Source organism: Strongylocentrotus purpuratus, unplaced genomic scaffold (genome assembly GCF_000002235.5).
Source record: "Strongylocentrotus purpuratus isolate Spur 01 unplaced genomic scaffold, Spur_5.0 spur5_scaffold_18, whole genome shotgun sequence".
Classification (NCBI taxonomy): domain Eukaryota; kingdom Metazoa; phylum Echinodermata; class Echinoidea; order Camarodonta; family Strongylocentrotidae; genus Strongylocentrotus; species Strongylocentrotus purpuratus.
This window is the reverse complement of record NW_022145603.1, coordinates 5,083,879-5,101,330: the sequence shown is the minus strand read 5'-3', so window position 1 is coordinate 5,101,330 and position 17,452 is coordinate 5,083,879. Positions and strand designations below refer to the sequence as shown.

The window sequence follows — 17,452 nt, the reverse complement described above, 5'->3', positions numbered from 1 at the left end:
GAAAGAAAAGTTGTATAACAAGCCTTTGTCTTATGACCGAAGTAATTAATTAAAACAAAAAACAGTCCCATAAAATATATAACCCCTATTAAACGTGTCTTGCATAATGCAGTTTCACATTACATCATACTTAACAAGCTACATACATGTAGTAGGCCTTCATGTATACATGTAGCTACTAATAATGACCTTAATTACCATGAAACCAGCACATGCCGATACACATCAATAACATAGTCCCATCAAGGGGGGTGGTTACACACCAATTAAGACAGCAGTTTAATTAACTTTGATACCATCATGCTAATTACCCCTGCTAACCCTACAAACATACCCCCTCATTAATTACAACAAGTGACCACAGCGCGCATGCAGACATGTACATGGAGATCTACTGGTATAAGCCAAAGGCAATATTTACTAAGGACTGTTAACACGGTCATGTTATCTGTTATTTCAAGTGGGTAATTGATTAGACCAGAAGCACATCTGTTGTCATAGGAAACTCATTAGAGAGAGAGGCATGTTTGCACTTGACAATTGGTGTTTTAATTAAAACGTGTTCCGGAATGAACGAGAGAACTGTGTGTCATTTTATCAACTGTCATTTCTTCTCTATTTATTACTTCATCAAAAAGCACACCTTTTCAAAGAGTGTCATGCAGTAAATTTATTTACTTATTTATTCACTCATTCGTATATTTATGTATTAATTCATCTGTTTTTTTTATCTATTTATTTACTACTTTGCACTTTCATTCATTATTCATTGATTCATTATGGTATTTATTTATTTAACCATGCATTTATCAATCAATCAATTCTTTTATTTATTTATTTTATTTTTGTTTCTTTAATTGTATTTCAATATGAAATGAAATCTACTTGTATTCTCTTGGTTTAAAAGGGACACTATCTGGTGGGCGCACCTTTCTATTCGACTGTATTTCAATATGAAATGCAATCCCCTTGTATTCTCTTGGTCCAAAAGGGACACTATTTTGTGGGAGCACCTTTCTATGCGACTGCTTGTGCTTTAATTAAGATGTACTTGGGAATACCAAGGGGCAACTCAACTAATGAAATTCTTATTTTTGCAAACACATGGTGTCTTTCACATCATAGGAGGTCTGCATTTAACAATCTTGACTTAAGTTCAAAAGAGAGTTATTCCGATGCCATCGCTGGCCTTTCATTACACTTGCAATAAGCCAGTTCATAGTTTGAGTCGGAGTCTGAGCATGAGCAGATAAAGGTCATTGCAGACAATTGTGAAATACATGGAGATGAAATACTGGATACGTGCTCATGAAAGTTATGAAATCATTATTCATTTATGCACATGCAGTGCACTCCATGATACAAAGGTGGAAGTATTGTTTGAAAAGGCGAAACAAAGGCTCTTTATGTAGCACCTCCATCGCTGTAGGAGTGATTATTTCAAAATGTACAAAGTGGGACCTCTTCATGTTTTGAAGATCTGTGGATATATGCAGGGTCATTTGGGACATGTGCTAACTGTGAACTGTTCAATTGATTTACTGTTTTAAAATTCTCATTTTTGTTTTAATAGTGACAAGTTAAAGCACACTTCCATTCCATTTTCTATGTATGCAACATGTGCACTTATATGGTTTGTGACTTTATCATCTAATATGCAGGATGATGAAACGATCTTTCAAATCTGCCTCAGTGATGGACAATGAATGGCAGCATTTAGAATCAAATCAAATGAAATTAAAACTGCAGAAGTGAAATTAAAATGTCATAAAGATTGGTTAAGCAATATTCTGCTTTAAATGGACAACACATTGTATTCACAACTAACTTTAAAAAAAAGGAGAACAGGTTAGAATCGTAAATACATGAGTGGTTCTTGAAGAACAACACTCATATTTCAGACGCAACATTAGGGAAAATACACAAGCACAAGATACAAGAAATCAGCTTACCTGCGAATGGGTGTGAGGCATCCGGTTTAAGAATGTCCAATTCGCTGTTGCCTTCTATGAACTTATTATCCAATGGCAGGTGATCGTCAGGACGTATTACTTCTGGTATGATAGGCGGCTCGCACGCATTCTGTCTTACGTTGCTCTCACTATTCCTCGGCGGTGCGCTCTCGTAAACCGACTGTTCCCGCGTTAATTCCGGGGGATTATCGTAACCTGTTGGTGAATCACGATCTTCCTCATCGTCTTGATGCGGATGCGTTCTTTGCGAGGTTTCCGAACTTGGAAAGCACGTCGACGGGTTGTCGTAGCCCGGCGGGGAAATATTGAGGCTGAGTTGCGTGGTTAGAGCTCTCTTGGGCTTCCGGGGTGAGATGGATCGTCGCGTCTGAGACGGACTGCCGGCCGGACTACTGTTCTGTCTTGTAAGAACTCGTTGATGGTTACCGTTTAGTACCGTCGGGTTGTCGTAGAGTCTCTTCGGCTCATCGTAGCTGAAGCGCGTATTGTCGCTGCGGTGATACACATTCTCGTAGATATCCCCATGGTCGTGGCCCTGGATATCTTGTTCGTTGACGCGGTTCAGGTGCGACTCTTCGACGTGAGCCTGCCACTTCTCCAACCTCGTCTGAAGGTGATCCGCAGCGGCCTCAAACTCATGAAACTTCCGTGAACGGTTGGCAAGATCAAGTTCTAGCTTCCGGAGCTGCCCTCCAGAAAGGGGTTTAGTACCGGTGGACGGGTCGCTTGAGTCTCGGACTACAGAGGGCGCTAGACCTTGCGTTCTTTGAGCTTCAGCGGGGAAGAAGACGTTGGTGTTGGGTTTCTGTTTTCCGTTGGTGTAGGCACAAGGTGTCAATTCAACTGGGTTGTCATAGTCTGAGTAGCCAACCTGAATCAAAAGAGAAGGAAGAAGAAGAAAAAAAAACAGTCAGAATTAATCAAGCATAACCCATGTCCACCATTAAAACTTAATAATTACACATACATGTAAAGCATTTGAAAACACACACTCATCCATCAATGTAATATTACTCATAAAAAGCCATTATTTCAAGCATTCTTTTGAAAATTGCATCAGCAAAAAGCAGAAACAAAACTAAATTATCAGTTTCTATTTCCAAGAGAAATCACATTGAATTATCATACCATACACTATACAGATTCTCTGTCATATTTTATGAAGAATTTGTGATGTATAAGATGGTGGAGAATGCATAGGGCACTCTAAATTATTGGAGGTATTGATGTATCCTACATTTTACATGTGTATTGATTTTACTTTTGCTGATTTAAGTTACACTTATATCTCATATTCCATTACACAAACACTCCTAGAAGAGTACACAGAGTTTGTAGAATATGCTTCAGCAAAACAAATTCTGTTGGATTTTTGCCTTTAATTCTCTTCTCACTCCTGTGACAGCGTGTGCGTGTCAATGGAGTCTCAGTCAAATATGAAAATCATATTATGGCATACAGGCTACAAGAGTACTACACACACTGCCCACTGGAAGCAGGCCTACATGTAGTCTAGAGCTGCTCAACATGCTCTACACAAGCATGCTTTCTGGTAGACTTGGGATTTCATATTTACGCATTCATATTCATCATAACCATCATCATCATCATCATCATTACCACCGTCACCAGTATTTAACATTTCGTTATCATACCATCCTCACCCCCCTCCTGCTGATTTCTTCATGGATAATTCTTGGTAGTGTGTTGTAAGTTATCTTCATTTTGTTATTAATGGTAACATTTCTATTATTGTTATATTGTGTTCACATTCTTAAAAAGTTGTTATATTTTGTATATGTTGTAACGCTGAAAGGTAGTTTGATTTGTATGTTGCAGAGGAAAATAAATTCAATCCAATCTTTTAATACTTGAGTGTGAATGAGATCTCGGTCTGATGTGAGGAGCATATGGCACACAGGTTAAACACGTTTCTGGAACGTTAATGGAGCAGAGACCATCAAGTGAGAATGAAGCAGACAGCTAGGACAAGGGATGGATTCCGATCCATACCAACCACAGATACATTATAAAAATACTTTCAATACTCAAGTGCGAATGAGGTCTCAGTCGGATATGAGGGGCATATGGCACACAGGTTAAACACGTTTCTGGAACGTTAATGGAGCAGAGGCCATCAAGTCAGAATGAAGCAGACAGCTAGGCCAAGGAATGGATTCCGATTCATACTAGCCACAGACTCATTATCAAAATACTTATGTGTGAATGAGGTCTCGGTCTGATATGAGGGGCATATGGCACACAGGTTAGAAACGTTTGCTGGAACTTTAATGGAGCAGGGTCCATCAAGTCATAATGAAGCAGACAGCTAGGACAAGGAATAGATTCCGATCCATTTACAAGAAGGTCAGTCTTGTTTTTCAGTCAAGTGTGTTTACTGGTAGACATTCCATAATGAATTTCAAAAATATGTGTTTTTATGAAGTCCACATGTTTATATTATTAATACAAGGTGAATTGCTTTTTACTGCCATTTCAATGATAAGGTGCTATATGTAAATCAAATCTTGAAGAATAAACTACTCACCATCCTTTGTGAATATCATTTTTAAGCATTCATATGGTTTTAAAGATCCTCCGACAGATATCTTATTAAATTTGTTTATATTTTGAAGATTCTATTACATTGTTTATATCTAGACTCCGAAAAAAAAAAATTGAATAAATTAAATCAAATTAAGTTAAATAAGCAGATAATATATTTAGCCTGGAATGTAGTCTAGCTGAGGTCTGGTGACCAAGCAGCCATACAGGTAGCGTGTTTCCCCTGAGGATGAAGATAGCCTGCATATCTAATGCAATTAAATCAGTCAATCTGTCCAAATAGCTCATCAAAAACTAGACGTTTACTGCTTAAGGATAGGTCATGCAGAGTGTGCAGTTTATTGGATTGTGCCGACTGTAAATGGCAGTGTTTAGAATGCACAGAATAGATACCTTCTAAACATGTATGTACAGTCACTGATGGCTTTATAATCGAATGAATACCAATAAATACAAATCAAATCAAATATATTCAATACAAATAAAATGTTCCCAATAGGGTATGTACTTCACACAAAAGTGACTCTGACAAATAATTCTATCTTAAAAACAAACACCCCTTTCAAACAAGTTTTCTCTCAAATTAAACCTTTTAAAGCCGGGGTAATGATATGATTGAAGGGCCCTCAGAGAAAAACAGTATGTATACTAATGAGGCTACCTTGGGTAAACAAGACTTATTATTATTATTCTTATCATTACTATTATTATGACCAATCCCCCTACATTTTCATCAACAAAATTATGACCATCATCTGCAGCCCCCTCCCCCCCCCCATATCCTCCCCCAGTTATACTGTTCCTCTAAAAGTCTAATGTATATCTCTATTAGCATTATTCATAATGAAATCTATTAAAGTTTGCGATGTGTTTGAAAATGAAAATGGCAACAGTCAAATTGCATGAATTATCATTCTGAACTTTCCGGTGTATAAAGGGTATCGGTATATATATCACTTTGGTTAAAGCCATATATACAGATCTTCAATTTCTGACTCATTTAATATACTTTAAATGGGATGATTGGATTTCATGCTGTGGTCTTGCTGCCGGCCCATCACTTCTAGTTCTCCTGAGGTGGGGTATTCCGGAGTAATGCTGACTGATACCGAGTGTAGAATATTTTTGGGTCGTTTCATAACCTAACTTTTCAAGATCATCTATTTTTGGATCCCTACTGTGGTGATCAAATTACTTTTCGTTCTTCTTCCGTTTGTATTTTCCAGCATGCTTTTTTCTAAGCAATGGAAGTCATCATAACTAGAACACACTTTCTTAGCTTTGACACCATTTAGCATATCATAATAATAATAATGTTATGTTTATTTATACAGTGCGTCCCAGAAAAAATGAAACAGAGATTTATTGATGTTTTATCATATCTTAATCACTATCATAATTAATAAATGACACATATTAGTAAAGCTTAGATCCTCCTCTTTCATTTGATGCAACTCATATGATGCATATATTCACGCATGAGTGATTAAAATCAATTGAAGAAAGGGTACCAAAAAGTCATTTGGTGGGCGGTATCTGAATTTCAAAGGGGGAAAAAAAAATCACATTTCTTGAAAGTTCCTTTTCTGCCCTTTAGTATGAAACCTTAATCAGGAAAAATGAGCTAGGAATAACAAATTTTGTTTGTTTGAAGTAATGCTTGCATTTTCATAATTTGATTAAACGATTAGTTTTTTATGGCTGCATGCCATAGCAACAGAATTGACAACTACTAAACTCTGTTCCGTTGAAAATCAGCCATATAGACGAAAGAAATGATCTATCCCTTGAAATAAAACACAAGGCTAAGATCGATGCTGAATATCCATCCATGTACATGTATGTACTAGTGGACCCTGACATACATGTTCAATGGCCTACTGTTGTCACGTCTAAGTGCTCAATTGATTGGGTGACCACAGCGGTACCCGGCGCTCCGCACTTTCGCCCGGATTTGCGCCTCCACGGTCGTGAGCAATTATCGCAGGGATCAATACAACTTGTTCGTGGATGAGGGGAACCTAAATCAGATGCACCGCTGTTGATGGATTGAGTAGAGTGCACAGATCGGGATACCAAAACACACATCAATGGCTTAGGGTACGTGGGATATATCAAACATGGAAGTCTATATAGTGGGACTACATGTAAAATGTAAACAAACACTTCATAATAGGATTAAGTTGTGACAGTTGTACTCCTTACTTAGCAGAATACACAAACAGAAATCAATAATACTTGGTCCAAATTGAAAGACCATTGAACACATCTGTTACCTTAATTCAGTAGGTATAGGTAATGATGAATTTCCCAAAATTAATATTAATTTGTCTTTAAATATTTACACGCCGACATGAATGATATAGAGACAAAATAAAATAACAGATAAACCAGGAAACAAACAAATATTAAAAAGAAGCATGTGCAGTACTGCACCTAAATGGTTTTCCATCAATAACACCCAAGAAATCAGTATTCAATAATATCATATTTACATATAAATATCCATGGCAACACAAAATGATAATCAACTTGCCTCAAGGTTGTCTGGAAAGAAACCACTCTATCACACCACATCCTAACTCCAAATATGCTGTATATTAACCACTACACAGTAAACCAATGACTGGAGTGCACTACCATTTATAAACCAACGTGTTACAAAGTCCTCTTCCCTAAGCCGTTCTAAACACCCTGTCAGAGCTAGATCCGCTTATTCCCGACCTTCAGAACCAAATGTGTCAATGGTTGCACGCTCGGTGGTCCTCATAGCTACCCATCCAAGCGCATCCACCACGAACACAAAGAAATATGTCTACGATTCACCGGCAACAATAGATCGGAGTGAAATATTGCGCGTGACGATGGAATACTTCATGAGGATAAATATTTGAGGGGGGAAGTACACCTATGTGTATTTATGGCATTGATTATTGTGCTCTTGAATTGATATCAGAATTCTTTGAATTATATTTTACAGGCTTTACAAATGGCAACAGCATTTTTCTATGAATTGACCGAGATATGATTCAGATATTTTTGTTTGCCATCACAGCTTTCCTCTGGGAAAGAAGATTGATATTCCTTTGATCAGAATCAGAACTATTCAAATGAAACTTACAATGGCAACAAAATGTTCCCTTTCTTTTCAGTGAATTGACTGGTATGCTTGAGAAGAATTAATAAACTGAAATGGTATGAAGTCTTAATATGAATAAGTAATGTTTGATTATAGCTGGCTTCAAAACCACGATACCTTTCTTCTGAAAAAGATATTCATTTGAATAATAAAATTAATTCAATTGAAAATCTCACTGGACTTGCAAATGATATTAGTTTTCTGTTCCCTATGAATGGATTGAGATCAGATTTGTATTGATAATTGTTCCTTTTTTTTCTTCTTTCTGCTAACACGTATCAAAAGCAATTTTCACTTAAAATTACCAGCACAAAAAATAACAACAGTGCAGGTGATAAAAGTGTCACTAGTATGCATGTATTGTTTGTTTTGTGTTTCGATTATTTGCCTACATACAGTCATACTTGTAGGCTTTCTTCAAACGCACTAGACCAAGGCATTAGAAAGGTTATTCCTGTTTACAAACAAGTTAATATTGATTTATGAAAATATGTCAGAGGCATTTATTATTGTATTCTTCTGTTCAATTACTCTCAGGCGATCAGGCGTAATAATTGTTTATGTGAAGCTAATCGTCTCTGCATTGTACTGATGGTAAGAATAAGCTGCATTCATACACTGCAAGCAAAAATCGTCACATTCCAGACATTGTCATTATAAGTTGCCTGGCAACAACCCATAAACACTACCAACAAAAAAAAGTTGAAAAAACACCTCTGGTATTTGTTTTTAAAGGTACTATGTCCCATTTGCAGGCCAAAAAATGAAAAAGTTAAATTCCAACTGCATTTGAAAGATAATACTTATTTAGAACTTCCCTAAAAAAGGTGGGGTTTGAAAATGTCTTCAAGTAGGAAAATAATGACTATTAGTTGTCAAATCGACTTTAGGGCTATAGAGCCCAAAAGTAATAGTTTTGATTTTCAGACAATTGTACCGAATGGTCATACGTTTTATGCTGCGCAAAGATTCAATCAGTTTAATCTTGGCCATCACAAGAAGTGGGTTATTGATGTAGACAAATGCTCATGTACCCTTTACAACTCTTTTCATGTATGTTATTACCAAAGAAAAAAAAGCCAGTCAGTCACTCAATAGTGTCTGACAGTGAAGTCTAGCAAGTAAACGGGTTTCCATGCATAATTTGAATATGAGGACACTGCTAACGTTTAAATTTCACAGATAGGGCATACATGACATATTCATAATTCCTGCAAAGTTCTACAGAATTTGAGGTTGGCTGCAAAAGGGACATAGTATCTTGAACACAGGCCAAGTCGCCACCAAGTTTTGCAGGGCAAATGCACGCACTCAAAACACTGGTGAACAATTGTTTGTTGTCATGTGACTCCTCTGATCGAGTGCGATAACGCATGCAAAGTAGCAATAAGTGGCGCATGTGGCATGCGCAGCACTCACACACACAAATAAACAAAGAATAAGCACACTGACGTTTTTAAAGTTTTTTTTCCCTTAGTGTAAATGACAGTTAAAAAAATGTTTTCTGCAATGTAAATGAGCCTATGAATATTTAGAAGGTCTTTCTTTCATATTTTCACAACAGAGATTGTATGCAAACCTTACCATTATTTGTTTTAAATATTCATATGTCAGTACTACTATAATCATTATCATTATTACTATCAATATCATCTATTCTCTATGCTAATCCCTCCCACCCTCTCTCTTTCTCTCTCTCTCTCTCTCTCTCTCTCTCTCTCTTTCATTTCTGTCCACTTTTCCCCCCCCCCTCTCTCTCTCTCTCTCTCTATCCCTCTCTCCCCCTCTCTATCCATCCCTCTATCCATCTCTCTAACTGACAGCATCCCGTATCCCGGTATAATTTGAAAAATTACTATGACACACACAACTGAAACCAGATCCAAGAACAAATTGACCGTCAGTTGTACGCATCTCCCAAATGACCGTCCTGCCAGCTCTGTAGCTACTTTCTAGAATGCAAATTGACAGGCTGCATTTCCTACAAGAAAAAGAATGTCATGTACAGCTACAGCAATGCTCTCCATCAAGTTTTCATAATCCATAGGGATGTTGTGCTTGGCCTATATTTTATGGCAGCTTCCAAAAAAGACACTTTTAAAGGATTAATCTTTTGATGACGCAGCTAACCAACCATAATATGAATATAACTCTACAATACCTACATAGATCAGATGTATAGATTTTAGACTCTGATAGACATTTTTTTTTAATCCAACACATTTTAAGAAAACAGACATCAGCGTATAAATATATTGTCTATTCTTTTAAAATGATGAATGCTTGTGCTGATGAACCAAGATGAAGAGAGTATGCGTACATCAGCGTGTTAGGGCTTTGTTTAGGTTCTAAGTCTCACCGTAATTTAAAATTTTGTTCACTTTTTGTCAAGTTATATTTGATATCTTCAGTGCTCTGTTTATAAAAGTTGCTTTTTCTTCTATTAATTTGTTAAAGTCTTATAAAGTTAATATGATTATCTTTATTCTCTTTTCCTTTTGGTGTTTAATTCTATTACTTTCAAATTGAAAGAATAAATTGCAGATAGAGGAAGAAAATGACAAATAAAGGCAATGAAAAAGGTCAATTTCGGTTAGCAAATACTTTTTGTCAAGTGTAAAATCTGATATCGTGATATGTATAATTTTGTTTTAGTAAAAACTTGAGGTATTATTTGTATTGAACATAAAGCTTTATAAACCTTCTTTTTTTATAACTGTAATATGTCAGGATTATATTTCAATTAAGTATTTGAAGTCATGTAGAATACATTGTGATACCACAATGCTAGAGAGATATATTTAGATCTGGTATGTCGAGAGATCAGGTTTTAGAAAACAAGTAGTTGTGTTTGTGATACCAAGAGTTCATCATGGATCAAGCGTACCATCTCAGGAATGAAAACTGAGAGAGGGTGCGTTTATCACCCCTTTTCTGGCCTAGTATCAGTGCTTTCAAACGTGTTTCAGGCAAATTTGCATGGTGATAAACGGTAGCCTGTTTTCAAACGTCTTTAGATATGGGTATGTTGAAACGCCGAACAGAGTGACAATGAGCCAGAATCAGGTTTCTGAGAGATATAAAACGCAAAGCTGTTTTAAAACACACATACTACATATCGGACCTTACCAGGCTAATTTCCAGTTTGGAGAAATAGCGCGCGCCATGTGCTGTGCCCTAATTGACCTCCGAGCAACTCTCTGCTTCCCAGGTCAAACGGCGCAAAGCAGTTAGTGCAGAGACAAGGCCTTTATTTTAAATTGTGATGAATTGATGATCGCGATATTCCACATATCACGTTCATACAATATGTATAAATAGAAACGCTGTTTTTGAGTGGCAAAAGATGATAAACACACCAAGAGTCGTCCAGAGCCATACTATTTTCCCAGGCTTTCAGTGAGGTATCCATGTCAAATGTTTGCAGAGATAAAGGGATGTGTATATAGATTATTTGGTTGGCCTACATACAATGCTACATTCTATTTATTCATCCAACTTTATATTTTTGGGGGTTGTCTGGTTTTTGTTTTGTTCAGAAAGTGGGAGTATGCATGGACAGGACTTCATGGAATATCAGCTCGAGATTGCCAAATATCCCGCTATTTTAACTATCCCGATCGCAAATTATCCGGTTTAGTTTGCGTCTTCATCAGTCTGAAGTTGCAATTAGCGGGATATTTGGTCGGATAATCATCCCAAGATATCTTGGGATAGTTTACAGAATATCCCACTATTTGGCAAAATATCCCGCTCTTTGTCGGAAGCGTTTTCACCAGACCGAAGACTCGCACTATGCGCGAACGCTGAGCAAAATATCTCGAGCTAATTTCTCAAGGTCAAGTTTCAAGTTTCGAGGTTGAATCTCGAGCTGATGAAGATGTGATTGGTAACTTCAGGATTATTTCCTAAATCAGAAATAGCGGGCTATTTGGCAATCTCGAGCTGATGCAGACACACCTATTGTGTATTTAGATGATTACTATATAGTTTCCGTTTAAAATTTGGAATCGGCATTCAGCAGATGTTATATACATTTATTCATGCATACATTTGCTGATGGTTGCTAGAGTTGGATCCTGTTTACATGATGATTTGTGTGGGATTAAAATAGAATATTACCATAATTGATTTAGTGATAAGCCTTGAAAGTAATAGCTACAACACAAGCAACTCAGTTGTGATGTACAATTTCAGTTTCTAAAGTGCACACCCCATAAGCCCATACCTAGCTCATTATAAACTGTGCTGTGTGATAGACCTAGCTAACAGTATACTTCAAGCACAGTGTATGCAATTATTGGTTTACTTGGTTGTCATCAATCAAAATGAAATGATCTAAGCATTTATAAATCAATAATTTAATTAGTTATTCCGGTTTCGATGAGCCTACAGTGCAATATAGCCTATATACATGTAGGTGGACAAATATACGGGTATGGATGTAAATCCTGCAAACCTTTGCAGATCTGCTATTTTTGCCAATGTATGCACTCAAGTGTAGAGACATTCTTAAAATAAGATGTACTTTAATATACAATGTAGGTATAATTCACATTTCCATCTAGTCACACCCCCTCCCCTTTTTTGTTCTCACACAATTCATCTCTTTCTCTCTCTCTCTCTCTCTCTCTCTCTCTCTATCTCTCTCTTTTACAAGAACAATAATAATATTCTGCTTGTATCTATCCCTAATACTAGTAATTTCATAAATTCACCTCTGACCTCTTGACCTTTGACCTACATACTCCAAAACCTAAACAGATCATCTTCCTATGGTGAAATACAATGTCACAAAGTTTGAAGTTCATACCTCAAGTAGTTCTTGAGATATCATGATAACGGGAAAGCGGGACAGCCGGATGGACGGACGGACAAAAAACGCGATCATACATACATGTAATGCCTCAGGCACCACCTTCGATCGGTAGGCCGAGGCATAAAAAACAAGCACTAGCCAATACCAATACTCCAGAAAAACAAGGGCTCCCACAACACACCGAGATCCTCTTGATGCATTCAGGCTCATCACTTTCCTTTCCAAACATCAACGTCTAAATGGACGTTTAATTCGATCGCTGAAAACATTTAGCGCTCAACATTATTGTTCCCGCTTCGGGATAGAGGCATGAGTAAACACAACCGCTTTGCTTCCCTTCCATCTGATCAATCCAATGTACATCAAACATTGGTTTTCTGTTTATTAACATCTCTCTACCTACAGGGCATCCATGGTTTGGTAAAAAAAAAAATATATTGGTGATTTCCAAAGTATTGTTCTTTCTTCATCTTCTATCATTTATTTTTCTCTATTTCAAAGGGGAGGGGGGGGGTGTTCAAGTTTATTCAAGAGTGCCTCTTGTCCAGTTAAACAAAAATCATGGATCTTCCTAAGATCCCTTTTGGAGTGACCTTTAATCACCCCCCCCCCCCTCCCTTGCCTCCTTACCCTCACCCTTCCTTGTTTTAAAAGTAAGACATTTTGACCCCATGTTTATATCAGGTACTTATCAATTAAATTTCAGTTCATATTTTTTTTATTTGTATGTGCTTCTTACAACTTATTACTGTGCCGCATGTATCTGAATGGACAAATGATTGAGATTTTTCTCTCTTTTTTATTCTGTGTTCAAAATTTCTTTTTCCAAAATTGTTGCTCTCTGTTCTATAGTCTCTCTGACGTCCCTCCATGAGTAGATGACCTCAATTAATTCAGTCTTGATATGAAACAGACAAATGTAATTTGCAGGAAAAGTCAGTAAAACTTGGCTAGGGATTGGTCACATCCTGCTGCCTAGTGATGAACCCTATTCCGAGGGATAGACTGACTGCAGAGAAACCGGGGTGCGTTCAAGCGATTTTTTAAAGCTAGAATCACAAACATGAATCACAAATCAAAACGCTGTTAAAAACACGGTTACTGTGTAAAGCCTTCAAGCGATTTTTCATCAACGCTGATTCTCCCTCATTTCAAGCCCAGCCACTGATCATCACACTGTGCAGTTTGACCCAGGAAGTGTAGATCAACTTCGCCGCATGCTTGCTGTCTGTGTTTACGGTCGACTGTCCGTCAAACCGGAATAGGCCACGATAATGACTTCATAGAATAATGATTGAGATTTCCGTTCGTTCAAGTGAATTTTAGCGATCGTGATTCTCCAGAATCACGATACAAAAAAAATCTTTTTCAGCGTTTCATGTTTGTGTTTTATATAAACACGTTTATTTTTACGACCGACGAAAAATCGCTTGAACACATCCTTGTTTTAAACTTAACGTCTTTGAAAACCGTGATTCTAGGGTGAAAAAGTGTTGACTGAACGCATCCCTGGTCTCACAGAGAGGGCGCGGCCCAAGAGAGGAAGTCTGGGTTCAGCAAGAAACTAGAAGTCAAATACATTTGCAGATTACTTCTCATAGGCTAAGTATATCACAAGATGAGCAGAAAGAAACTTTACCGAATGTTGACATCAAGAAACCCTTGAATTTAACTTAACATGGAGATAAATTTATAAACAGGATTCTGCAAAGACATTTATGACTGGTTGCTTTGAAACTAGTACCACTACCAGTAGAATGTATGATGTATAAACCATAATGCAACGGCAACCTTCAAAAGAATATCATAACTGAGTTGAATAGAGGAGTTTCAAAATGTGTGTACAGTTAATTATGTGATAGTGACTGTGCATGCTCTTGAGGTGTAAACATTTACATAGGGAGGGAGGGGGGGGGGGGTGCAGCCCTCTTTTTTTACTATGCTCCTTCACATGCTTATTTACATGCTTACCCCCTCCCCTACTTTAAAAAATGCTTTGTATAGCCGCTGACTTAATAACATTTTTCCGCCATCCATTTCTTTTTTTCCTAGACTGAAACTGTCTGCCTACTCTCTTTTCCTTTTCATTTTTCATTTTCTTTTTTTCTTCTTATAACAATAATGTACTTCAAATGTCTCTAGTCTCGATGCACAGATCTCTCCTGAATTAATACTTTTATGTTCTCGAGTACATTTTCACTACATTCTTGGGTTGAGTAAAAGTGCAAGCCCAGCCCGGCCCGGCCTGGCCATGGCTAAGCATTGAGTTGCATCTCCTTACAGCCTTAATACAAAGTGACAGCACTCTTCTCCAACATTTCTCATGCGTGCACGGCCTCCCACCCTCATCACACGGGGACGAGCAGGGGATTAAAGGGAATGTTGAGATCTGGTAAACATGATTTGTGAGCCTAGCTCCCAAGTCTTTATAGATATGTCATATAGTTTGGAAGAAAAGAATAGTAGAGATGTCCCTATAAATGTAGAGGTGTCGTGGTCGAGAGAATATGTCACCGGACTGTGGATCTCAAGGTCCGCGGTTCAAGTCCCACCGCGGCACTAATGTCCTTTGGCAAGACATTGATCTACATTTGCCACTCTCCACCCAGGTGTTAAATGGGTATGCGAAAGTAAATGTGGTTGGATTAGCAGGTGGCGCTTGTAAAATGGCGACTGGCTGGAATGCTCCCCAGGGAGTGGAAAATGTGCACACAGTGTGTGCGGACAAGTATTGAATCCAATGACCGAGGTAATAGTATGTTTGCAAAGCAGTAATAGTATCTGCAAAGAGCTTAGAGACATTTGTATTAAGCGCTATATAAAAGCGGAATATTATTATTATTATCATTATAAATAGAAAAGCTTGCTCTTCATAGTTCATGCGATCTCATATTTGAAAAATTATTGGAAATATCTGAAAAGTTTGGAACAAAAAACCCACATGCAGTCCCACATACCCAAATTTCTGTATGCAGAGCATGTCATTTTCAGCACGACAAAGTCAATTTCCTCACATACAAATATTCTAAAAACTCAGAGAATACATAGATGAATGCTTAAGTATTAATACACATTGACCTTTCGAATCTGCTTTCAGGCAGTATTCACATTTTGTGAATCACATGACTACTGTAAGTCAGCCTTTATTTGAAGACAAATATTCATAAAAGAATAAATAATTAGAGTTTTCTGTTGTACGCAGAAAACCTAATTTGTGTATTCTTTCATCAATATTCAACTTCATACAGTTGTTTTGGAGATCCTTGTAAAAATATGTCTTAAATGACATCCTCTTTCACATTATTATTACAATTTGAGTGAAATTTTCCCATCACATTGTGTGAGGCTCCAAAAGCTTTAGAGGGGCTTTAAGGAGAGTCTGATCGCCCCATGCATAACGGCTCGTAATCACTCCAAAATATCTAATAAGTGTGGCCCGTCACGGCCGGGAACGGATGATGAATGAGATTTAGCCTGTTTGACTTGACGGACTAATTCAAGGGAACGCTTCTTCAAGAAGTCTGTAGAAGCAAGGAAAGTGCAAGGTGACCACGCCAGGGGGGTGTTTCACAAAGATCCTATGTCACACTTAACTCTAAGTTGGACTTAAAATTTATGGAAAGCCATTTGTAGCCTTGAAATAAAATATAATCAAAAGCGAAAATTCAAGTATTTTAGACTTTTTATAAATTCCATATCGAGAACATGAAATATCCTTGATAATATAAAATATGAATGATTTCAATCAACATTTTAGACCTTATAAAATAAATTTTACAAAATACTTTCATAGATGCTAATGGCTTCCCATAATTGTTAAGTTCAGCTTAGGATCTTTGTGAAACACCCCCCAGGTCTTGAAGGTCTGTTCATACAATCAATTTGGAAGCCCACTAGGTATGTCCTCATTAGCTCGATATTGCCAAATATCCCATTATTTTAACTATCCCAATCGCAAATTATCCAGTTTAATTGCGTTTTCATCAGCCCAAACTTGCAATTAGCTAGATATTTGGTAGAGATATTCATCCCAAGATATCCTGGACTAGTTTGCAAAATATCCCGCTATTTGTCCGGTCCGTCTTTACCAGCCCAAAGACTCACACTTTGCGCGAACGCTGAGCAAAATATCTCGAGCTAATTTCTCAAGCTCGTGTTTCAAGTTTCGAGGTCAAGTCTCGAGCTGATGAAGACGCAATTTGTAACTTTGGGATTATTTCCCAAATTAGAAATAGCGGGCTATTTGCCAATCTCAAGCTGATGAAAACACACCTACTGACTTCTGAGTTCCCTCGTTCTCATACAGTGACCGTCCAGGTCTTGTAGGCCACTGGTCAACAATGGATAACCTGAGCTGATCGAGACCCAGAACTGACCATGGCTAGGGGGGAATCTGTTTGTAAAGAACCGGTACATGAACTTGTACATAAAGAAGTTGGTAAAAGAATGAAAAGAAATCCCCAAGATAAAACAAAATATTCTGAAGGCTATATTGAAATGCACTTTCTTTTTAAATTTTAAATACCAACGACTCTTCCCTTTCATAACATAAATGTGTATTTTTAAGGAATTCCTTGGCAATATCGCTTCATTTTAGTCTAAATTAAGACTCTGCAGTATCTCAACAGTACTCAACAGAAAATGGTTTATTGCATGTAATCTTCATCAGATCACTGATTTAAATCAACTGCCCGGATACACAACATCTGGGTACTATACAGCCAGGTAAGGAAGAGAATATTTTAGATACTGATAGTGATACCCTCAAGACAGAAATACCTGTAAGGGTTTTCTCTGTATGCCTTCTATGCACGGAGGAAGCGCAGATAAGGAAGAGAATATTAGAAATACTGATATCATCAAGGCAAGAATAAGGGCTTTCCCTAGATACCTCCTATGCATGGAGAATGGAAGATACCCAGGTGAAATTGGAGCCAAAATTCTCCTCCAAATTGA

The 17,452-nt window shown here is 37.4% G+C and overlaps 1 protein-coding gene across 1 annotated transcript in view; it reads right to left on the bottom strand.

Moving 5' to 3' along the window:
- LOC579663 (ankyrin repeat and sterile alpha motif domain-containing protein 1B) overlaps positions 1 to 17,452 on the bottom strand; it is a 133,264-nt gene that overhangs the window by 39,640 nt on the left and 76,172 nt on the right. The window contains exon 12 of the mRNA XM_030989091.1: positions 1,953 to 2,844. Coding sequence (XP_030844951.1) covers positions 1,953 to 2,844 — 892 coding nt within the window. The remainder of the gene's footprint in view (positions 1 to 1,952; positions 2,845 to 17,452) is intronic.